The sequence below is a fragment of the Canis lupus genome, chromosome 23, assembly GCF_048164855.1.
Source record: "Canis lupus baileyi chromosome 23, mCanLup2.hap1, whole genome shotgun sequence".
In the NCBI taxonomy this organism is placed as follows: Eukaryota; Metazoa; Chordata; class Mammalia; order Carnivora; family Canidae; genus Canis; species Canis lupus.
Genome location: NC_132860.1, coordinates 22,381,457 through 22,407,210, shown reverse-complemented (window position 1 = coordinate 22,407,210; position 25,754 = coordinate 22,381,457). Strand labels below are relative to the sequence as shown.

General features: G+C 39.1%; 1 protein-coding gene across 3 annotated transcripts; it reads left to right on the top strand.

Moving 5' to 3' along the window:
• The first annotated feature begins 3,248 nt into the window (after positions 1-3,248).
• TRIM34 (tripartite motif containing 34) lies at positions 3,249-25,309 on the top strand. Of its 3 annotated transcripts, XM_072794321.1 has the most exons (8): positions 3,250-3,543; positions 8,897-9,384; positions 10,247-10,342; positions 11,110-11,340; positions 19,891-19,913; positions 21,163-21,263; positions 21,569-21,595; positions 21,961-25,309. In XM_072794321.1, the coding sequence occupies exons 2-8, from the start codon at positions 8,965-8,967 to the stop codon at positions 22,524-22,526; spliced, it is 1,464 nt and encodes a 487-aa protein (XP_072650422.1). In that variant the 5' UTR covers positions 3,250-3,543; positions 8,897-8,964; the 3' UTR covers positions 22,527-25,309. The 3 variants fall into 3 exon arrangements, with proteins under 3 accessions (XP_072650423.1, XP_072650424.1, XP_072650422.1); XM_072794322.1 differs by lacking the exon at positions 21,569-21,595 and having other exon boundaries at positions 3,249-3,543; XM_072794323.1 differs by lacking the exons at positions 21,569-21,595; positions 21,961-25,309 and having other exon boundaries at positions 3,249-3,543; positions 20,612-21,263.
• Positions 25,310-25,754: the final 445 nt, after the last annotated feature.

Sequence of the window (25,754 nt, the reverse complement as noted above, 5' to 3'; positions counted from 1 at the left end):
ATGCTATCCCAGCCTCCTTCTGTCCCCAAACTGCCATCTTCCCTCATACAGGGAATTTGCTTGTTGAAAGAATATACTAGTGTATAAAATATATACACTAAATTTCAGTAGGAAGAATTAGATGATCATTTTACACAAATGAACAAGGCAAATGAAATTGTGAATGAAAGTAGTTCATTACAGATAATTAAAAATGGTAAAAAGAATTACACAATTCTATGCTGGTAAGCTTTAGAATTCTGCAAAAAAATTAAAAATGCCCAATATTCAAAAAACAAACAGAAAAGCTCCATAATGAAATAAAAATTAAAAGATGTACACAATTATCTCCATGTGAAGAGGGCCTTATGCATACTGATATTTGCGGAGACCCAGGCTTCCAAGTTACTTCTGCAAGTGAAAATTTGCAAAACAGAGAGTCCTGCTGGGCTCTGCCATGGGAGAGTGTGGATACCTTGGTGATGGGATTATGAGGTGTCCCCCCTCCCCCAACCAAATAATTTGAAGACAATATCTGGGAAAGTTAACACTTTACTTCTGCACTGGTATCTGTGTAGTAGTGGTCATTCTTTTCCAAATAACTCCCAGCTCCCTCTCTGCCTGCGTAAATGAGTCTTAATGATGCACTGCTTGTTCACCTTTTGTGGTCTCTCTTTACCTAGAGCTCCAAGTACAGTGCCATGGAGCTCTTTGCAGGTTCCTGAATATTCCAAACTTGCTTATCCTTCCATCTAGGCCATTCAGGTCTCCTGGAAAAACAGCTCAGCTGACAGTGACATGCCAGAGAAATTCTTGATGCCCTAAGATGAGTTTCCAAAAAATGTCACATTTTTCTACCTTTAATATATTACAAGTTTTAGATGGTTCTTAAGAAAATAATAAAACAATAGCAAAGTCAAAGCATGGTAGCAAGCCCATTGAACTCATAGACAAGTCAGGAAAATAGAGGAAAAAACCCCAAGTGAATAAAATTATTGATGAAAATTGGATGTTTCCCACACAGAACTGATAGTGTTGAGGTAATTTACATACCTAAACTAATGATTCAGACACCTAAAATAACAAATCTGTCTAATGACTAATTATCTGAATGATGTAAATTATCAGTATTGAACTAAGGATAAGCAAGCCTAAATAGGTAATTTATTGACTCCTTAAAAGTGGTCAAAGCATATGTCTAAATGTAATAGATACAGCTATTTTAATGGGAAAGTTGTTAAAATTTCAAACAATTATTTGTCTTTCTGCTTGGGGGTGGTCTTTGGGCACCAGGTGTGAGTCAGATGATGAGAGAGGGCTGAAAGAACAATTATACCTTGGAAAGCAGTTCCAGGATTTTCTTGAGAAATACAACACAGAAAATTAATCCATCAATTTATTCTTCTCATGTTATCTTCATGGAGGCACAATATGTGCTGAGATCATCCTGAGCCCAGAAAAGGTGGTAACTCCTGACAGGAACACCCTTGTTCAAGATGACTTCCTATCAGAAATGGTGTCAAGGTTGTCTCATTTTCAAATCAGTCCTTTCTGACCAAGGCCCCCAAAGGCCCAATTCACCACTGAAGGTGGTGGTTCTCAACCTGAGACTCACGTAAGAATCACCTGGAGAGACTACATCAAAATAAAAAGCTTTTGCACACACACACACACACACAAAGCTTTTGCACAGTGAAGGAAACAATTTACAAAACTAAAAGGCAACCTAGGGAGGGAAACTTGCAAATGCCATATTTGATAATAAAAAGCTGGTATCCAGAATATATAAAGAACTTACAAAACCCTATACCCCCTCAAAACAAATAATCCAACTAAACATTGGGCTGAAGACATCAGTGGACATTTCCCCAAAGAAGAACAGTCTCTCAACCTCAGCACTTGGGACATTTTTGTTTTGTTTTGTTTTTGTTTTTGTTTTTATTTTATTTATTTTATTTTATTTAATTTTTTAAATAATAAATTTATTTTTTTATTGGTGTTCAATTTGCCAACATACAGAATAACACCCAGTGCTCATCCTGTCAAGTGCCCCCCTCAGTGCCCGTCACCCAGTCACCCCCACCCCCCGCCCTCCTCCCCTTCCACCACCCCTAGTTCGTTTCCCAGAGTTGGGAGTCTCTCATGTTCTGTCTCCCTTTCTGATATTTCCTACCCATTTCTTCTCCCTTCCCCTCTATTCCCTTTCACTATTATTTATATTCCCCAAATGAATGAGACCATATAATGCTTGTCCTTCTCCGACTGACTTACTTCACTCAGCATAATACCCTCCAGTTCCATCCATGTCGAAGCAAATGGTGGGTATTTGTCATTTCTAATGGCTGAGTAATATTCCATTGTATACATAAACCACATCTTCTTTATCCATTCATCTTTCGATGGACACCGAGGCTCCTTCCACAGTTTAGCTATTGTGGACATTGCTGCTAGAAACATTGGGGTGCAGGTATCCTGGCGTTTCATTGCATCTGTATCTTTGGGGGTAAATCCCCAGCAGTGCAATTGCTGGGTCGTAGGGCAGATCTGTTTTTAACCCTTTGAGGAACCTCCACACAGTTTTCCCGAGTTGCTGCACCAGTTCACATTCCCACCAACAGTGCAAGAGGGTTCCCTTTGCACTGGCAAGTGATGCAGAGCATTTTCTCATGTGCATGTTGGCCATGTCTATGTCTTCCTCTGTGAGATTTCTCTTCATGTCTTTTGCCCATTTCATGATTGGATTGTTTCTTTCTTTGGTGTTGAGTTTAATAAATTCTTCATAGATCTTGGAAACTAGCCCTTTATCTGATACGTCATTTGCAAATATCTTCTCCCATTCTGTAGGTTGTCTTCTAGTTTTGTTGACTGTATCCTTTGCTGTGCAAAAGCTTCTAATCTTGATGAAGTCCCAATAGTTCATTTTTGCTTTTGTTTCTTTTGCCTTCATGGATGTATCTTGCAAGAAGTTACTGTGGCTGAGTTCAAAAAGGGTGTTGCCTGTGTTCTTCTCTAGGATTTTGATGGAATCTTGTCTCACATTTAGATCTTTCATCCATTTTGAGTTTATCTTTGTGTATGATGCAAGAGAGTGGTCTAGTTTCATTCTTCTGCATGTGGATGTCCAATTTTCCCAGCACCATTTACATTTTGGACTGGAGAATTCCTTGCTGTGGGAGCCGTCCTGTGCACTGTAGAACAGTTAGCCGTACCCCTAGCTTCTACCCACTAGATGGCAGTAGCACCCCCCAGGTATGACCACCAAATTTGTCCTCAGACTTTGCCAAACATCCCTTGGGACAAGCCCTGGCCTCCCCCACTTGAGAACCACTGAGTTAAAGCATTTTTCTTCCGCTCTACAGGACTGCTGCCTGTTGGGCCCAGAAGCTCCTTCCCCTGTCATCTTCCTTTCGGCTCTGAGGATTTCACTTTCGTTTCCAAGCCAGCAGCTCAGAAGGAGCTACGCAGACCCAGCACTTGTTTGGTGAGGAAATGCTGAGGACGCCTGCCCTGGCTGTTCTTCACCACTTAAATCGGGAGTCAAGACTTCTCTGCTGGGGCCTACAGGTGAGTTGGGGAAGTTAATGAGGGTCTGTGTGTGGAGAGGGAGAGGGTAGGAGAAGCTAGAAAGAAGGTACTATACCAAGTTATGTGAGTTTTTTGTGTGGCCCAGACTTGCTCTGACGGGAATCGAAGTCAGCTTGCCAACTTCCTGCTCTGAATGCAGACAGATGGTGGCCTTGACTCTGGAGAGGATGGCCTAGAGAGAAAGGAACGCCCAAGAGATGGAGGGCATTGTTTCTTTCCTGGAGGGGCCCTTCTTTCTCCAGCCTGTGTCCATCCTCATCCCCTTTCTATTCTCTAGTTTGAATTATCTAACTGGCTGAAGAGAATTGGGTCCGTTTCCTCTCTTGCTCTCTATCTCTCTTTCTCAAAGATGAACAGAAAGTATTTTCTCTTCTGCCCACGTCTACCTGCTTGAAAAAAAGCTGGCAAAAGAGGTCCTTGTGTTCCAAATGTTTGAAAGCCCAAGCTCCTAGAGTGGAGCATGAGACAGAATGGAGTTTGGGGGGCATGACTGGGGTAATATTGAAGCTGATTCTCTCATTCTTCTCTGGCAAACCAACCAAGGGGCTGTCTATGGCCTTGCTGACATCTCCTTAGCTGCTGGTCTGTGGAGTGATGTGCCTGCCACCTGTCTCTGTGGGCCCCTGTCACCCTGTGTTCTTGGGAGTGCCAATCTCAGGAGTATCCTTGCAACTTTCCAGAATAGGCCCAAGTACTCTTGCTTCCAGTAGCCCACTGACCCATCCTTACCTGCCTTAGGGCTCTTTCTTCATCATTCTTCCTCTGTAGACACACTTTTGCATGGTTACCTCAATTCTTTACTATTTTTCTTCATTCAGAACTAATTAACAGGGGTTGATTATTGCTCAAAAGGGGCCATACACAGTGATGGATTTATTCTGACACATGCCCATTCCATCCTGTTCTCCGGTCTCCCCGGGAGTCTATGGTTTACTCCTGGATAGGGTACCTTTCTGCTCAGACACTAATTGTGCCCCATGGTCCAAAACAAAGCCCAGCACATTGGAAAAAACAGATTTATTATTTCTTTCTTTATTTAAACAATTGATTCATAGGACCTAAAGCTGCTGGTTTAAAAAAAGTGCAATGAATATGCATTCGACATGCACTAAATGTTAAATACATAATAAGATCTTATGGTCTAAAAAAAAATAAAAAAAAAAAGATCTTATGGTCTACTTGGGGAGAGATTGTACACAAACAAATAATGGATATGTACACAAGAAGGTGACTAATATTATGGGGTAACAGTTTGTAAGTGTCAAATGCAGTGACCTGATAAAGGCCTCGTAACTGTAAGTAGTTTTCATAAAGGCCTCATTATGAGGAAATATTTGAGTAGAATCTTAAGAATGTGAGGGATTTAAAGGCTTTAGTATGGGTTTCCTACCAAGAGTGAAAGGAGGTCCGTGTGGGCTGGGGCAGAATAAGCAGGGAGAAGAGAAGGGGGTGGCCTCAGGTGTTAGAGGCAGGAGGAGGCGGTATATAATGTGGCCCTGACTAGACGGTGGGGATGATGACTGTCTCATGCTGGATGACATGTATTTGAGCCAAGTAAGGGTGACAGGACTGGTACTTGCTTTGAGGAACATTCTACTCAATGATGTAAGAACAGAGATGGTAGCAAACTGAGGAAGGGCAGTGATAGTTTCAGGGAGAATAGTTTCCCAGAATCCATGCAGGAAGACATATGGCTCCTGACAGGATAATGGTAGTGGAAATGATTGGAACTAGTTTGAAGAAAACATTCTTAGCATCCTCTGATGAACTAATGAGACCAGGAACAATGTAATAAAAGTGGTCCTGTTACAGAATGACTTTTTTTAATTGACTTGCTAAAAATATTACTTTTTAAAAATATATTTGCCAGACAGCTTGAGCTCTTGGAGAGAGGGTCATGTATGGGGGGTTGAGAGGGGGAATGCAAATTTAGTCCTGAATTCTAAGGAGTTTCTGAAGCAGGAACTCCCAATATAGAGTTATGGGGAGGGGAACCACAATATTTCTGAGCTCCCCAGGTCTCTTCATGTCAAAAATAGGTCCTACTTCCCCCACTGGAAGTTTCTGGCCCATGAAACCAAGAAAAGTGGCGAGGATGCTGTTTGAAAATTCAGAGAACATCCTTTCCTGCACACCACTTCCTGGAGATGCTTATTTTACTATGTGACCTGCAGAGAGGCATAAAGTTGCATTATCATGAGTCCAGATGTTAGGAGAAGACTCAAGTATAGGATATAATCATCTGACACTTGTGACAGCCAGCTGACCGGGGACTTCCATCAGGCAGATACTACTTGTATTCCCTTCCTATCTTCCTGACCACTGCTGGACTCTCAGGTCACTCTTGGACTTTGGTGGGGTCACTACCTATGTGTGGGGGACTGGCTCCTTTATACCATCTTCCTTCTGTGGCCAGTGTGGTGGCAGCTAATTTGACATCAATTTCTTGTAGCCCCACTGTGAACCTGAGGTTTATAACCCCATGGTAGAGTTCATGGTCCACTCCCCTATAGACTTTAGTTGTTTCTCAGCATTGGTTGGATTCTGAATAGAATGAAGGATAACAGAGAACCCCATCCCTATGGTTGGCTTATAGCTTCAGTTGTAAGCAGAGGTGGATATTATCATGTGTAAACCCCTGGTCTTGCCAGTCATTAAAGCCTGATCTGACCAAAGTCATTGTAACTAGGAGCTAATAACATATGGCCTTTGGACAATTTTCAGTATCTGTACCATTGGCTAGATAACATTGGCCAGCCCACATTCAGCTTTATTTTTCACCAGGTTCACTTCATGGGTGATTGGAGAAGTGACATATTTCTGGACCTAACTTTATCTTAATACAGCTTCCATCATGCCCCTATTTTTCTCTTTTTAGGGGAAAGGGAAGATTATAGTTTGTTACACAGCTGAGTTCTTTTATTTCAACTGTGTTAGCTTCCTAAGGTTTTATAATAAATTATGGGTTAAAACAGGAATTTATTCTTCCACAGTTCAGGAAACAAGTCCAAAGTCAAGATGTTGGCAGAGTCGGTTTCTTCTCTAGGTAATAAGGGAGAATCTTGTTTCATGTTTCTCTCCTAGCTTCTGGTTAGTGGTTTCGTGAAATCCTTGGTGTCCCTTGCCTTGCTGTTGCATTGCTCCAGTGTTGGCCACCATTGTCACATGGCCTTTCTTCCCTGTATGCCATGTTCCCTTTCTTCTTCTTAAAGGACACTTGTCACTGGATTTAGAGCCCATCCTATTCCAGTATTACCTCATCTTAACTTGATTACATTGGCAAAGACTTTATTTCCAAAAAATATCACATTCACACAAGTGATATCGATATGGGGGATAGAATTCAATTATTTAAAACAGGTATCATAACATTAATATCTACTGAGATCTTCCCTTTTTTTTGCCTCACAGTTTCTTGTCCATAATGAACCCAGGTTCTGAGAATCAGCAGTGTCACCATGTTACCACTCTGTGATGCCTTCTGACTGACTACCACCAATAGTTTTAGGTTTGGGTTGCCATTCCCATTCATATGATTTAGCAGGTTGTAAACCAGTCAGGTTCAGGTAGCTTATCTGGGGCATACAGGACAGGAGATACAGCATAGCATCATGACCTTCTCATGTCAGTCATGAGGGTCCACACAGTGATATGGAAGGTACTTTATCCCCTTCAAGAGGTTACTTGTTAGAAAACAAGACCAGGTGGTATGTATGAAACTAACATGGCTTAGGTAAGTCTTGGGGCAATAGATTGATTACCTGGTAAGAGTCATGAGAGGAGCTTCCAAGACCCTACCAGCAAATATTTCATTACAAGAGTAACAACCCACTTGTGGAAGCAGAGGTCTGTACCTTTGAAAAATAATAAAAATAAGTCAAAGTACTAGAAGAAGGTAATGCCAGTATCTTTTTTTGTGGGAGAAAGGATGTAAGCCTGATGATGACTTTTTTTTTGTTACATATCCAACCCAACTCCCAATCTTGTCTCTTTTCTCTTACCTTCTCTCTCAGCTTCATCTGCTTCTCTGTATTCCCTCCAGCAGCCTGTCCTACAATTCCTATCACTGATCCCTGCTTTTTGGAGAGAGACTGTCTCTTTTACATCATTTAGAAAGTGTGACTCTTTTGGTCTCTACAGGCGCATTAATGCCAAAAGCTTAGCAAATCTCGGCACACCAGGCATATGGGCATTTTAAAACCTGTACGTGTTGTATTTTCCATCAGCAGGGCATTCATACATGTGAATTCTTTTCTCTAGAATGTGTTTTTCCTCTTTCTCATTCCATATCCCTTCTCACACCTTTTAGTTAAACCCTTACTTATGCAAGGGGGATATCTTTGACATTCTCCTATTTGGCAAATTATTAGTTCTTCCAAAACATGGACCTCTGGGTGGTAGTGTTTATCACACCTACCAGATGTCTGAATGAGGATCCTGAAGACATTGTATTTACCCTAATTCAACTTAGAGAATGAAATAATCTTTATAAGCTACTTCATTCAATTTAAACAGTTCAATAAAGTACTCATTTCTCAAGGACTTTCATATAAAGAATAAATAGGTTCGATAATTCTTAGTGATAAAATTCTTTCCCTATTGTGGCCTTTGCTATTTCTGTGAGTGTCTCTGGGAGTGAATATGAAAGAATGGAAGGGTTCTATATGGGACAGGCATATTTAGAGGTAAGTATTTCTTATGTTGAAATTATATCTGTGGTCCCAATGTTTATCTATTAGAAAACAGATAATTAATGGAACAAAAGGATGAAAGGATGATTAAAAGAAAGAATTCATTACCTAAGGAGAAATGAGGAGGTTCTTTATAAATTAATCAAAGGTTGTGTTCCTGTGCATTCTAGGTACTAGAGATACAGCAGTGAATAAAAACAAAGTGCCTGATCTATGTAGGGATTAGATTTTACGGGGAGGATATTTAAGGAAAAGATGTCATATATCATATAATATAATAAGAAAAAATGGCAAATGTACAACAAATGGTATATTAGTAATTGTGCTATAGATAAAGTAATCATATTAGGTCCTTCTGATGAAAAAAATATTTAAGGAAAGGGTTGAATGAAGTGTAAGAGGAAGTCATGCAAATATCAAGGGGAGGATCATTCCAGGCTGAAAGAAGAACAATTGCAGAAGAAGCCTGAGGCATTAGCAGCTTTACCAGGCCACTGAATTTCATTGCTGTTTCTTCTTTTTTTTCCCTCTTTCTTTTTGTCCTTCCAACATTTCAGTCTTGGCCAATCCTTAATATCTGCACAATTATGATTCTTTTACATTTCTGCCAATCTTACCTTATCCTTTTTCAATCTGTCCAGCCATCCAGGAACTTTTAAGCAAGAAGAGGCTCAGGAGCAAATATAGGAAGAGCCAAGGAAGACGTACTATGGCTTTAAAAATCTTGAACATACAGGATGAGGTATCCTGTCCCATCTGCCTGGAGCTTTCGACAGAATCCCGGAGTCTAGACTGTGGTCACAGCTTCCGTCAAGGCTGCATTGCTGTGAATAATAAGGAGGCAGAGATCAGCCCCAGAGGGGAAAGCACCTGTCCTCTGTGTGGTGTCAGATACTCACTCAGTAACCTATGGCATAATCAGCATCTGGTCAACATAGTGGAGAGAATCAGAATGTTTGAGTTGAACCCAGAAGAGTTGCTGAAGAGAGACCTCTGTGTGCGCCATGGAAAGAAGCTCCTGCTCTTCTGTAAGGAGGATAGAAAGGTCATTTGTTGGCTTTGTGAGCGGTCTCAGGAGCACCGGGGACACCAAACATTCCTCGTGGAGGAAGTAGTCAAGGAGTATCAGGTAAGGCCCAGGATGGAGGGAGACAGGAGGGAAGATGGTACTTGGTGGGAAATCTCACCTTTCCATCCTTCTTTACTCACCTTGGCACCATGAGACTGAGCCCTGTAATATTCCAGGTATGTTTCTATGCTAAGCTTCCAATGCCTAAAGGACAATTCTGCTTATTCCTTACACTTACATAAACGGTGAGCCTTGGGGGGCTTGGATGGCTCAATTAGTTAAGTCTCCGATTCTTGGTTTCAGCTCATTTGTGATCTCAGAGTCATGAGATTTAGCCCCACATGGGGCTCTGCTCTCAGCAAGGAGTCTCTTCCCCTTTCTCTCTCCCTCTGCCCCTCCCCCACCCCCACTCTAACAAACACACACATATTCTGTCTCTAACATAAATCAATAAATCTTAAAAAAAATAAAGAATGAGCATAGAATCTAGAGCCTAGACTCTTGGCCAAGAGTGAGAAGTTTTCCTTTTTTCTCTTTTGTTATATGAGTCAGGGATTCCTTTCACAAACTTGGCTCTCATAGTTCCCCTCAGCAGGATGATTGCTGTTCCAACCTTGTGGATTGGATGTGGAAAGAGTGTCAGTAAGAGTATGGGATTTTTCTTGTTACAGCAGGATCAATCTTCTATGAAAAGAGAGAATTAGGCTACTCTTGGTGAGGGATGGTGACTTCCACCACCCAGGTACAAATGATGTATTCTCCTTAGCTTTTCTCTCATATCATAGATTCTAATCACTGTTTCTGTTAACTGGTCTCTTCTGAGATCAGCATGATTTCTTCTCCATTCATTCTTTGCTGAGAAAGCTCATAGGTTGATGATGTCTCCTAATGTGAGTCGTCTGATGTGACTTTTCTCTCACAGGAGAATCTCCAGGCAGCTGTGGAGAGGCTGAGGAAAGAGCAGCAGAAAGCTGAGAAGTTGGAAACTGATATCAGAGGAGAGAGGACTTCCTGGAAGGTAGGAAGAGATGCTTTCTGATGGGTTTTTGACACAGGAATCTTGGCAGGACCTTCAGTCCAAATCACAAGGAAGCCCCTTCTTTTTTCCCTGACACCGAATGCATCCAGAAGCTATTTGATTCTTTGTCCTGTCTCAGTTACAATTGAGGGTTGGAGAGTGGACATGTTACAAGTACACACAGGGATTTGGAACTGAGCATAAAGACAGATTCTTTGGTGAGGAAGGATAGAGAATTCTGTCTTCCATTCCTCTTTTCCAATGAAGCTCTGATACCTTTGGTGAAGGACTCTGGACAAAGGACCAAGATTTTCCCTAAGGTTTAAACTTGGAAATGTGGTAATGCAGGGAGATGTCAATGTCCAATACAGCCACATACAACTTAAAGCCTCATTTAGGTATTACATTTCATCCCAGGGTTGGCCTGGATAAGACAGTCTGAGGCTTGCTTTGGTTGGGTGACTGGGTGACTGGCACTGAGGGGGGCACTTGACGGGATGAGCACTGGGTGATATGCTATATGTTGGCAAATTGAACTCCAATAAAAAAATAATTAAAAGACAGTCTGAGGCTTGCTTTTTGGTATGTACTAAAGGGAAAACAGTAGGAAAAATACCCAGCTTTCCCAAAAATTGACCCCATGCCTCCATTTCCCTCTTGATTAGAACTCAGTGAAAAAATATTTCTTTTCCTGGCTCGTAATCCCTTACACAGTAGGCTTTCAGGCAGATAGATTCTTTATCTCTTTTGTTTGTTTAATCTTGCAGTACCAGATACAGACTGAGAGACAAAGAATTAGAACAGAATTCAATCAGCTTAGAAGCATTTTGGACAGTGAAGAGCAGAGAGTTCTGCAAAAATTAGAAGAAGAGGAAAAGAGGATACTGGATAACTTGGCTGAGGGTGAGGCTGAGTTGGCTCAGCAGAACCAGTTGGTGAAAGAGCTCATCTCAGATCTGGAGCATCGCAGTAAATGGTCAACAGTGGACCTGCTGCAGGTAAGAAGAATCCCCCAATTTGGAATTCTTGAAACAGAATTTATGTTACTTTCATTTCTGTGTCTTTGGGCTCTGATCTCAGTGTTGACACTACAAGGTTCCTTTGGCTTTGTGAAGCCCCTCTTTGCCATCCATTCAAAATATCATGGACCGTTTAATATAAGCATTGCAGGGGAGTGTCCTACTTTATTATTTTATGAAGTAAGGAAATACACTTGAAGATCCATGGTATCCAGAGATATTCTCAATACCCCTATTATCTGTGATCCAGTGTTGGACATTTGTCAAACTTTTTTCATTTATTTTAGCTACAGGAAAATACATGCATTTTCAGGTTTAAGAAATGAATCCTTTTTTTTAAAATTAAAAAATCTGTATTTATTATTATAAATTTCTCCTCTTAGATTTTTTTTTAAGTATAAAGAGAAAGAACATTGAGCCTTTTCTTAGGAGGATGGGAAATATATGGATAGGATGTGTCATACTTGAGTGGTAAGATTCTGTGTGCAAGTGTGTATATGAGTGTATGTGTATGTCAGAAAGGTTGCTGGTGTCAGGAAATTATGTTGGTGCAAACCTATAGAGACTTGAGAGAACAATTTGAACTAACATTAAAATTTATATACTATTTTTGAAGCATTATTAGTGTGACTATGATCCTGAGTCATGATGTATGATGGTCATTAAGGGAATTCCAGAATTTTCATATTTTTTGCTTGATTTCCTGTCTATTTCTTCCCTTTCTTTGCTGTATTTCCAAAATACTTTTTAAAATTCTTGTTATCAAGCAGAAGGATAATTGATTTTCACATTTTGGCTTGTTTCCTTTCTCTCTGATACTTGCATTTTAGTCCTTTCTTTTTTCTTTATGCTTTTTTTAGTTCCCTTTTTTCTTCTTTTTTTGCTTTCAGATTAGTTTGTGATAGAGGTTAATAACTCTTCTTCTTCTTTTTTTTTCTTCTATCAGAATCACCTGAAGTGCTATTTTAACTTTAGGTCCTCAGATCCATTGTAGTAAAATAGCTTTTGCATTTTTTAAAATATTTTATTTATTTACTCTTGAGAGACACACAGAGAGAGAGAGGCAGAGATATAGAGGGAGAAGTAGGCTCCCGGAAGGGAGCCCTATGCAGGACTCCATCCCCAGACCCGGGATCATACCCTGAGCTGAAGGCTGATGCTCAAATGCTGAGCCACCCAGGTGTCCCACCCAGCCTTTGCATTTTTTACCAGGATCTGTAAGTGATTATATCACCAGACAAACTTTAATAAACTTACAATAGATGTTTTCAACAAATTGGGCTGGGAAAACAATATCCACAAGCCAAAATATAAAGGTAGACCCCTGCTTCACATCATATACAAAAATTAACTCAAAGTAGATAAAAAAATCTAAAAGTAAGGAAAGTGCAAAAATTATAAGACTCTTAGAAGAAAACATAGGTAGAAATCTTTGTGACTTGGAATTAGGCAATAGCTTCACAGATATGGTGCTTAAGAACACTAGCAACCAAAAATAAGGTAAATTGGAGCTCATCAAAATTAAAAATTGTGCTTCAGAGGACACCATGTAGAAAGTGAAAACAACATCTCACAGAATGGGAGAAAATATTTTCAAATCATACATTTGATAAGGTTTAATATTCATGATATATAGAAAACCTCTTACAACTCAACAATAAAAAAGACAACCTAGGGTGCCTGGGTGGCTCAGTCAGTTAAGCATCTGACTTTCGAATTTATCTTTTTTAAAATTTTTATTATTTTTTAAATTATTTTTTCATTGGAGTTCAATTTTCAACATGTAGCATATCGCCCAGTGCTCATCCCGTCAAGTACCCCACTCAGTGCCCATCACTCAGACACCCCAACCTCCTTCCCCCCTTCCTTTCCACCACCCCTTGTTCTTTTCCCAGCGTTAAGAGTCTCTCATGTTCTATCTCCCTCACTGATATTTCCCACTCATTTTCTCTCCTTTCCCCTTTATTCCCTTTCACTATTTTTATTTTTATTTTTTTAAAATATTTTATTTATTTATTCATGAGAAACACACACACACAGAGGCAGAGGGAGAAGCAGGCTCCATTCAGGGAACCGGCCGTGGGACTCGATAACGGGTACCCAGGATCACACCCTGGGCTGAAGGCAGACGCTAAACCGCTGGGCCACCGGGGCTGCCTTTCACTATTTTTTAATATTCCCCAAATGAATGAGAACATACAATGTTTGTCCTTCTCCGATTGACTTACTTCACTCAGCATAATACCCTCCAGTTCCATCCACGTCGAAGCAAATGGTGGGTATTTGTCGTTTCTAATGGCTGAGGAATATTCCATTGTATACATAGACCACATCTTCTTTATCCATTCATATTTTGATGGACACCGAGGCTCCTTCCACAGTTTGGCTATTGTGGACATTGCTGCTAGAAACATCGGGGTGCAGTTGTCCCGGCGTTTCATTGCATCTGAATCATTGGGATAAATCCCCAACAGTGCAATTGCTGGGTCGTAGGGCAAGTCTATTTTTAACTCTTTGAGGAACCTCCACACAGTTTTCCAGAGTGGCTGCACCAGTTCACATTCCCACCAACAGTGTATGAGGGTTCCCTTTTCTCCGCATCCTCTCCAACATTTGTGGTTTCCTGCCTTGTTAATTTTCCCCATTCTCACTGGTGTGAGGTGGTATCTCATTGTGGTTTTGATTTGTATTTCCCTGATGGCAAGTGATGCAGAGCATTTTCTCATGTGCATGTTGGCCATGTCTATGTCTTCCTCCGTGAGATTTCTCTTCATGTCTTTTGCCCATTTCATGATTGGATTGTATGTTTCTTTGGTGTTGAGTTGAATAAGTTCTTTATGGATCCTGGATACTAGCCCTTTATCTGATAGGTCATTTGCAAAAATCTCCCATTCTATAGGTTGTCTTTTAGTTTTGTTGACTGTATCCTTTGCTGTGCAAAAGCTTCTAATCTTGATGAAGTCCAATAGTTCATTTTTGCTTTTGTTTCTTTTGCCTTCGTGGATGTATCTTGCAAGAAGTTACTGTGGCTGAGTTCTAAAAGGGTGTTGCCTGTGTTCTCTAGGATTTTGTTGGAATCTTGTCTCACATTTAGATCTTTCATCCATTTTGAGTTTATCTTTGTGTATGGTGCAAGAGAGTGGTCTAGTTTCATTCCTCTGCATGTGGATGTCCAACTTTCCCAGCACCATTTATTGAAGAGACTTTCTTCCAATGGATAGTCTTTCCTCCTTTATCGAATATTAGTTGGCCATAAAGTTCAGGGTCCACTTCTGGATTCTCTATTCTGTTCCATTGATCTATGTGTCTGTTTTTGTGCCAGTACCACACTGTCTTGATGACCACAGCTTTGTAGTACAACCTGAAATCTGGCATTGTGATGCCCCCAGATATGGTTTTCTTTTTTAAAATTCCCCTGGCTATTTGGGGTCTTTTCTGATTCCACACTAATCTTAAAATAATTTGTTCTAACTCTCTGAAGAAAGTCCATGGCATTTTGATAGGGATTGCATTAAACGTGTACATTGCCCTGGGTAACATTGCCATTTTCACAATATTAATTCTGTCAATCATGAGCATGGAATATTTTTCCATCTCTTTGTGTCTTTCTCAATTTCTTTCAGAAGTGTTCTATAGTTTTTAGGGTATAGATCCTTTACCTCTTTGGTGAGGTTTATTCCTAGGTATCTTATGCTTTTGGGTGCAATTGTAAATGGGATTGACTCCTTAATTTCTCTTTCTTCAGTCTCATTGTTAGTGTATAGAAATGCCATTGATTTCTGGGTATTGATTTTGTATCCTGCCACGCTACCAAATTGCTGTGTGAGTTCTAGCAATCTTGGGGTGGAGGCTTTTGGGTTTTCTATGTAGAGTATCATGTCATCAGCGAAGAGGGAGAGTTTGACTTCTTCTTTGCCAATTTGAATGCCTTTAATGTCTTTTTGTTGTCTGATTGCTGAGGCGAGGACTTCCAGTACTATGTTGAATAGCAGTGGTGAGAGTGGACATCCCTGTCTTGTTCCTGATCTTAGGGGAAAGGCTCCCAGTGCTTCCCCATTGAGAATGATATTTGCTGTGGGCTTTTCTTAGATGGCTTTTAAGATGTCGAGGAAAGTTCCCTCTATCCCTACACTCTGAAGAGTTTTGATCAGGAATGGATGCTGTATTTTGTCAAATGCTTTCTCTGCATCTAATGACAGGATCATATGGTTCTTGGTTTTTCTCTTGCTGATATGATGAATCACATTGATTGTTTTACGGGTGTTGAACCAGCCTTGTGTCCCAGGGATAAATCCTACTTGGTCATGGTGAATAATTTTCTCAATGTGCTGTTGGATCCTATTGGCTAGTATCTTGTTGAGAATTTTTGCATCCATGTTCATCAGGGATATTGGTCTGTAATTCTCCTTTTTGGTGGGGTCTTTGTCTGGTTTTGGAATTAAGGTGATGCTGGCCTCATAGAACGAATTTGGAAGTACTCCATCTCTTTCTATCTTTCCAAACAGCTTTAGGAGAATAGGTATGGTTTCTTCTTTAAACGTTTGATAGAATTCCCCTGGGAAGCCATCTGCCCTGGACTCTTGTGTCCGAGGTTTTTGATGACTGCTTCAATTTCCTCCCTGGTTATTGGCCTATTCAGGTTTCCTATTTCTTCCTGTTCCAGTTTTGGTAGTTTGTGGCTTTTCAGGAATGTGTCCATTTCTTCTAGATTGCCTAATTTATTGGCGTATAGCTGTTCATAATATGTTTTTAAAATCGTTTGTATTTCCTTGGTGTTGGTAGTGATCTCTCCTTTCTCATTCATGATTTTATTAATTTGAGTCTTCTCTCTCTTCTTTTTAATAAGGCTGGCTAATGGTTTATCTATCTTATTAATTCTTTCAAAGAACCAACTCCTGGTTCTGTTGATATGTTCCACAGTTCTTCTGGTCTCAATTTCGTTGAGTTCTGCTCGAATTTTAATTAACTCTCTTCTTCGGCTGGGCGTGGGGTCCATCTGCTGTTTTTTCTCTAGCTCCTTTATGTGTAAGGTTAGCTTTTGTATTTGAGTTCTTTCCAGTTTTTGAATGGATGCTTGTATTGTGATGTATTTCCCCCTTAGGACTGCTTTTGCTGCATCCCAAATATTTTGAACGGTTGTATCTTCATTCTCATTAGTTTCCATGAATCTTTTTAATTCTTCCTTAATTTCCTGGTTGACCCTTTCATCTTTTAGCAGGATGGTCCTTAACCTCCACGTGTTTGAGGTCCTTCCAAACTTCTTGTTGTGATTTAGTTCTAATTTCAAGGCATTATGGTCTGAGAATATGCAGGTGATGATCCCAATCTTTTGGTATCGGTTCAGACCCGATTTATGACCCAGTATGTGGTCCATTGTGGAGAAAGTTCTATGTGCACTTGAGAAGAATGTGTATTCAGTTGAGTTTGGATGTAAAGTTCTGTAGATATCTGTGAAATCCATCTGGTCCAATGTATCATTTAAAGCTCTCGTTTCTTTGGAGATGTTGTGCTTAGAAAACCTATCAAGGGTAGAAAGAGCTAGATTGAAGTCACCAAGTATAAGTGTATTATTATCTAAGTATTTCTTCACTTTGGTTATTAATTGGTTTAAATATTTGGCAGCTCCCACATTCGGGGCATATATATTCAGGATTGTTAAGTCCTCTTGTTGGATAGATCCTTTAAGTATGTTGCTCTCTCTGTCTTAAATAAATAAATCTTTTTTTAGAAAAAGAGTACTTGAATAGATATTTCCCAGAGAAGATATATAAATAGCCAATAAGCTCATGAAAACATGATTGATATTATTAGCCATCAGGGAAATGTAAAATCAAAACCACAATGATAATTCCACCAAAAAATGGACAATACAAAGAATTGACAAAGAGGTGTAGAAGTTGGAACTTTCATATACTGCTAGTGAAGTTGTAAAGTGTTGAAGCTATTTTGGAAAACTGCTTGGCAGTTCCTCCAAAAGTTAAAGTTACCATATGGCTCAGCAGTTCCATTCCTGGGAATTAAAACAGGTCCACACCTAAGCTTGTATACAGAAGTTCATTGTAGCATTGTTCATAAGAACTCAAAAGTGGAAAGATTAACTGAAGAATGAATAGATAAAATGTGTCATACCCAAACAATGTAATATTGTTTGGCTCTAAAAAGAAATTAACACTAATAGGTGCTATAATGTGAATGAACCTTGAAAACATAAGTGAAAGAAGGCAGACACAAAAGGCCCTTATTGTATGATTCCACTTATATGAAGGTTGTAATTGATAAATCCATAAACACAGATTAGATTAGTAGTTTCCAGAGTCTCTGGAGAGGAGGCAATAGGAAATGATTGCTATTAACAGTAAGGTTTCTTTTTGCAATAATGAAAATATTCTGGAATTTAATAGTGGTGATGATAAATATATATATATATTTAAAGATTTTATTTATTTATTTATTCATGAGACACACACACACACACACACACACACAGAGGCAGAAACACAGCAGAGAGAGAAGCAGGCACTGTGCAAGGAGCCCGATGTAGGACTTGATCCCCGATCCCAGGATCACCCCCTGAGCCGAAGGCAGACGCTTAACCACTGAGCCACCCAGGCGTCCCATAAATAAACTAAAACCTACTAAATTGTGAACTATAGAAGGTGAATTTTTTGGCATTTTAATTATATATGAGTAAAAACAAAAATCTTGCAGATTTATTCCTTTTCTCTTGTTTATAGTTCATTCACAAGCTCTTCACAGCTCTTTCAACTGCCTTCATGAAGACTCGTGTTTATGTCACTTTTCCAGGCATCTGTTCCACTTATACCAGCTTCAGTTGGTATCTGGTTACTTGTAATAAAAACAGTGCTCAGTAGATAAATATGAATTTGGGGGGTTAACTTCCCACATTTAGATAACAGCTTCAAAGAATGACAAACAGGCCAACCAAGGAACTTACTCTTACACTAGATTAGGGAGTTTGAGTGTTCCTTTCCAACATGTTAAGATATATACTATTGATTGTGATGCTGTCCCTTCATAACCTTGTCCCTTGAAAGTTCTTATAACAACTTTCCTATTATCTGGATCTTCACTGTAGTGATAGGGATGGATCATTTTATCATATGCCTATTGTTTGCTAGAGGTATTATTGTTGTTTGCATGCTGTTGTTACCTTCAACACTGACTCAGAAGTCTGAGCTAACAAAGAAATTCCATACTTAAAAATGGATGAAAAATTAGATGAGATTTTAGGTTAGTTACCTTGGGAATAAGAGGTACTTCTGTTCTTAATGTTCTTATAATAGTATTTTTACATTGGGCCATTTTTAGCAAAACTGGAACAGGAAGAAATAGAAAACCTGAACAGGCCAATAACCAGGGAGGAAATTGAAGCAGTCATCAAAAACCTCCCAAGACACAAGAGTCCAGGGCAGATGGCTTCCCAGGGGAATTCTTCAAACGTTTAAAGAAGAAACCATACCTATTCTCCTAAAGCTGTTTGGAAAGATAGAAAGAGATGGAGTACTTCCAAATTCATTCTATGAGGCCAGCATCACCTTAATTCCAAAACCAGACAAAGACCCCACCAAAAAGGAGAATTACAGACCAATATCCCTGATGAACACGGATGCAAAAATTCTCAACAAGATACTAGCCAATAGGATCCAACAGCACATTAAGAAAATTATTCACCATGACCAAGTAGGATTTATCCCTGGGACACAATTTTGTCAAAAATTTTCCCCTGTGTTTATTAAAATCATCATGTTGTTTTTACTTTTATTCTATTAATCCAGTGAATTATGTGAATTGCTTTTCTTATGTTAAACCAAACTTGCATTTCTGGGATATATCCCACTTGACCATGGTGTATATATCATCTTTCCTATTTTGCTGGATTCAGTTTTTTAGTATATTGTTGAAGAAGTTTACATCTATATTCATAAGAAATACTGGCCTGTAGTTCACTTTTCTTGTGATGTCTTTGTCTTGTTTTTGCATCAGGGTAGTATTGGCTTCATAGAATGAGTTGGGAACTATAACCTCCTTTTCTATTTTTTGGAAGAATTTGTGAAGTATTTCTATTATTTCCACTTTAAATCTTTAGCAAAATTCACCAGTGAAGCCATCTGGGCCTGCCTTCTTCACAGGAAATTCTTTATTTCCAGTCTAATAGCTACATCTTTTAGGAGTATTCAGATTTTCTATTTCTTCTTAAATTAGCACTGATAGTTTGTCTTTCTAGGAATTTGTCCATTTCACGTGGATTATTTAATTTGTTGGCATACAATTGTTCATAGTTTTATATTTCTATTAGTTTTTGTAAAAGTCAGTAGTAATGTGTTCCCTCTCATTCCCAATTTTAATAATTTGTCTTCTCTGTTCTTCATGGTATGTCAGTTTTGTTGATATTGTCAAATAGTTCACATTTGATTTCTCTGATTTTCTCTAGTGTTCTTCTATTCTATCTTTCATTAATCCTGCTCTAATATTTATATACCTTGACTCTTGTTTTCTCTCTTCTTCTAGGACATGAGTGGAATCATGAAATGGTATGTATGGGTGACCATGGGGTGGTGCTTTTGTGTTATGAAGAAAGGATTGTAGCCATATGAGTGTTCTGATGGTCAATCAGAATAAAAAGTCTTCCAAATCAGGGAAATTTGGATGTAGTATTATTTTAAATTGTTGGTCATAGACAAGGATTTAAGTGCTCCATATGTATGGGGAATAGATCACATTCTATGGTGGTGAATTTAGTGGTCAGAGTTCACAGAATTAGGGAAAGTAAGGGTAATAAGGATCAGGGATTTTACTATCAGGCTTCTATGACTTTACTTTGTCCTTGTCTCATTCCTGTATTCCATCCATGCCTATCTTATCACATGGAGGGCTTCAACAAGCCCTAAAGTAGGTTGTAGGAGCAGCTCCTTTATATTTACTTTGCTTGCATGAGAATATAAAAGACCAGGTCATTCTGCAGGTTCTCTTTAGATTAAAAACAACAACAACAACAACCACAACAACAACAACAACAAAAACCCCGAGCCTCAGGCTTGACCGTGGTGCCATAATTAATCTCTTCCTATTCACACTTGTTAGAAGCTTATATAGGAAAGTAGTTCTTGTGGGTTAAGTTGGCAACCTACCTGGCAACATTAAATTCCTCACAAACACATGAAATACTAACAGTTTGTAGTTTGGTGGTCATAATTTTTCCTTTACCAAGTGTTTTTAACTTTTTTTCCAGAGCACCTGAAATCTCAAATGTTATTTGTGGGGTCACACCACTGGGATTCAGGCTTTGGATGAGGGCACAAGCTCACAGGCTCTCAAAAAGAGACCTGTGGATTTCACATCATAGCTAGCATCTGCAGCCTCACTACTGATCTCTCTGCCTGGGAAGACTCATCTATGGCCTCCTTGAAAGACCCACCGTGATAACTTTCCCACAGACTGCATACATTTTTTAGAGGTAGCAAAGGCTTTTCCTACATGTTATTTCATCAAATTTTCTATTATGTCCATGAGGTATCAAGAAAAAGATTAACTATTCCATTTTTAGAAGAAGAAACTGTTTGAGATGAATACCTTCCCAAGGTTATACAGATAGTAGATGAGAAGGTAGACATGAGCACATTTCTTCTGGCTTCAGCATTAGGACTCTCCCTTCTCCCCAACTCAAGCTTCTCAGGGAGGAGGGTTCAAGTGCATCAGTGGCATGGAAAGAGAGAGGAAGGCAGTCATATTGGAAGGATACACGGTAAGAGAAGTAGGATCAACATTTTTTGTCATGCCTAGGAGTGAGATCTGGACACTGAAGAAGCCAAAAACTGTTTCCAAAAGACTGAAGAGTATATTCCATGCTCCAGATCTGAGCACAATGCTGCGCATGTGTAGAGGTGAGGAGAGCCAGGACAAGATGGGTGAATGTGGGACTCCTGTGGTGTCAGTGACTAAAGTGGGGGGCTGGTATAGTTTCAAAGAGAGAATAGAAAGGAGGAGGGTATTCACAGAAGATGGATATTGCTGAGAGAGATGTGGTTAAATCTAAGGGGGAATGGCTAGATGCCTAGTCCATCCTCTCATTCACCAGTTCATAGCCTCACAGGGCTCCCCTCTGCTGGCCCTACTCTGGAGAAGAGATAGGCATTGGTGCTTAGTCATTTGCTTCTAGTCAGCATCACTGACTCTCTTATCATTTCAGAGCTAACACAAGTCCAGTGCTACTGGGGTAAGAAGAAGTTACTGGTTCTTCAAATCTCTGTGCTCTAATCCCCTTTCAGAAACTTGCGATTTCAGTGAGATCTCATAATCTTAGCTCCATGTGTTAATATATATAATATTCTCTCTCTCTCTCTCTCTCTCTCTCTATATATATATATATATATATATATATCTTTTTTAGCATATATATGTGTGTGTGTGTGTGTGTGTGTATGAAATACAATTCTCCAGTGTCTTACTCCTTTCCCCAATCCATCAATACAAGTTCTACCAAATCATTTCCCAAGTTCCCTCTTTATAATGTCAGAAGATAAACCAACCCCATACTTGTCACCTGATCTTACTTTTCTTTCTTTCTTTTTTTTTCTGCAGTGGACATCACACTGAACCCAAGCAACTTAAATCTAAGCCTTGTCCTTTCAGAAGACCAGAGACAAGTGATGTCTGTGCCAATTTGGCCTGTTAAGTTTAGTAATTATGGTATCTTGGGCTCCCAATATTTCTCCTCAGGGAAACACTACTGGGAAATAGAGGTGTCCAAGAAGACTGCCTGGATCTTGGGGGTATACTCTAGAAAACGTTTTCATAATATAAATCTTGGTGTTAGACAAGGCACAGATAATCAAAATGTTTACTCTAGATACAGACCTCAGTGTGGCTACTGGGTCATTGGGTTACAGAATAAATTTGAGTATAAGGCCTTTGAGGAGTCATCTACATCTCTTCCCATGGTCTTGACTATTTCCATGGCTGTTCCTCCCCATCGTATTGGGGTTTTCCTAGACTATGAAGCAGGGATTGTATCATTTCTTAATGTCACAAACCACGGGTCACTCATCTACAAATTTTCTAAATGTTGCTTTTCTCACACTGTGTATCCATACTTCAATCCTTGGAACTGCCCCGGGCCTATCACCCTGTGCCCACCACGCTCCTGAACCTTCTTGACTCCTCATCCACCCCTTGTCTTGGGGCTCATCTGCACCTGAGTTTATGTTCACCATTCTGAACACCTCTTCCTTCCTTTCTCCTTCTTTTATGTTAGAATGTCATAGAATTGTGCAATGCTTTTCTCCATATACTGAACATACAACTTTTACCCTTTTGTTCCTCATTTGATTCAGCTATCTTTATAGTTTTGTTATCATTGCATTTTATTGATTATTCTGTGGGGTTAAGCCTATGTTAAGCCTTGATTTTTTTTTTTCATAGATTATTGAGGCTCTGTTCATTATTTTCCTATTGGATAATTTGCATTAATCTACTTTTAAGTTCACTCAGTCTTTCTTTTGTGATTCTAAATTTCTCTTAAGCCAGTCCAGGATTACTTTTTTGAGTGATTAAAGCTTTTAGTTTTACTATTTCAATTAATAAAACTATTTCTATTTGTCTTTTGGAATTTCCTATTTGATGATTATTATAAGCAAGTTTTCTTTAATAGGCTTTACCCTAGTTATGATAGTTACGGTGAAGTTCTTATCTTCCTTGTTGTAAGTCCTGTTTTAAATGCAGTATCTGCATTACCTTGAAGTTGTTCTCCATTGATCACCTTGTTGTTGAGTATGGACTATTTTAGTTTCTCTGTAGGTTAAACCATTTTAACATGTACCTTAAATTCCCCAAGGGGAATTGTGAATGAGATGTAAAGACTCTGGATTCTGTTTATTTTTCTGAAGGATATTTATTTTTCAGGCAATTAATTTGGTTGATCTCAAATTCGAAAATCTCCCCTGCATTTTGCAGCAACTGAAATTTTGATCAGTTCTTTTAGGTCTATTTGGACTCCTCTGTATTCACTTCAAACATATGTTGTTCAAAGAATTGCTCGATTTGTATGTAAAATAAGAGATTTCCTCCTCTGGATCTCTCTTTTACAGGCATTCTCCTACTGGCTGTTATAATAGCCCCAAATCATTCCTCTTGCTTTTCAAGCTAATAAGTCTCTATGCTGCTGAGTTTTAACTGTCCTGCTCACTACCAATTGAGCAAATAAAAAGCCATAAAACCAGGAAAGTCCTTCAATAGTATAGTCCCTTCTTTTAATTGTTTATTACACTGTAGATTCTAAGTGTTTTGTCAGTCTCTAGTGCCTTCATGTTTTTGTTTGTTTTGTTTAATTTTTACAAATGTTCAAAGTTAATAGTGTTGACCTGTAGGGTATGAGTACTCTTTTGTTAGAATAAATACCTCCATTATTTATGGAGGAAACAGAATCTCAGTTTTGCTTCTCTGGATATTCTAAGCTGAAAGTTCAATTTCTGAATTTTAGTGTGTGTTTTTTTTTGTTTTGTTTTGTTTTACAAACTGCCAGATTTTGTTCAAAGTGGTTATACCATTTCTGCAAGTCTGCATATTTCAGGAAGGGAACAGTGATGGTGTGGAATAGGTGGTTAATGCAAAGATATTAAGCATAGGTGTATTTTTCAGTGTATTTGGTTGAAATTGTAGAGGATTGGAGAGCTCAGAGTCCAACTGTGTGACAGGCACAGTACAATGATATTGATTGTAGTGCTCAGAAGAAAAGAACTTTCTTACCCAAAAACTTCTTTTCTGTCTGGTACTTCCTTTCCCAATCCCTCCACAGATCCAAAAATCCATTGTTTCACCTCTCTTCCTCTGAATCTCTTAACTGACCCTACATCCATGGTCAATATCTTGGGACTCTCTTATGAAGCATTAGATTTGCAGCCAAGAAGAATCAGTGGGGAAAGCAGCTCTTGTCAAGATACCTAGAAACTTAGGCAAGCACAATACCTGAATTTACACTTCTCTTACCATAAATACTTTCTCACCAGAGCTGAGTATATTGGTATGTTGCATATTCCAGCTCATTGCATTCTGAGTTACAGGGAAAAAGAAATCTTTCTCAGAGCTCTGTATTTCCCTGCCTTCATTATATCTTCTGCTTGGAAAGGAATCTAATGAAATATCTCTCTATTTGGCCCATGGATTTTTAATACTTTCCCATTTGAGAAAACCTTAGGGTAAAGCAAGAGTTGACACAGTTGAAGTGTATTGATGGGGACAGATAAAAAAATTAATCCAAGAAAGCCATAGGAATAAGACAGAAGTGAAAGATTGATTAGTATTTGTCAAAAAGTGGAAACAACCTAAGAGTCTATCAATGGAATAATGGATAAAGATGTAGTATATATATATATATATATATATATATACACACACACACACACACAATGGAATAATACTCAGCCATAAAAAGAATGAAATCTTGCCATTCAACAACATAGATGGACCTTGAAGGTGTAATGCTAAGTGAAATAAATGAGAGAAATACAAACACCATATCATTTCACTCAGACATGTAAACTAACAAATAAAACAAGCAAACAACACAAAACTCATAGATAAAGAGATCAGATTGATGGTTGTTAGAGGCAGGAGTTTGGGGGTAGGCAAAATGTGTGAAGGGGGTCAAGAAGTAAAGCCTTCCAGTTATAAAATAAGTCACAGGGATATAATGTATAGCATGGTGACTTCATGTAAAAAGTATTGTGTTACAAATTTGAAGTTGCTCCAAAAGTAAATCTTGAAAGTTCTCATGGGGGGGGGGGGTTCTTGACTTTGTATGGTGATAGATAGTAATTTGATTTACTATAATGAACATTTCACAATGTATACAAATGTTAAATCATTATATTGTACATCTAAACCAATATGATGTATGCTAATTATACTTCAATAAAAATTTATCAAAGGGGAATCATATATATGTTATTGATACCAGAAGAATAACTGAATTATATGATGTGACAGCAACTGTGTTCACAGGAAGAATGGTAGGTTAGAAGCATGATTTATCATCAAGATGTTCCATTCAGAATATTACTTAGCCATTAGAAATGACAAATACCCACCATTTGCTTCAACGTGGATGGAACTGGAGGGTATTATGCTGTGTGAAATAAGTCAATCGGAGAAGGACAAACATTGTATGTTCTCATTCATTTGGGGAATATAAATAATAGTGAAAGGGAATAGAAGGAAAGGGAGAAGAAGTGGGTAGGAAATATCAGAAAGGGAGACAGAACATGAAGACTCCTAACTCTGGGAAACAAACTAGGGGTGGTGGAAGGGGAGGAGGGCGGGGGGTGGGGGTGAGTGGGTGATGGGCACTGAGGGGGGCACTTGACGGGATGAGCACTGGG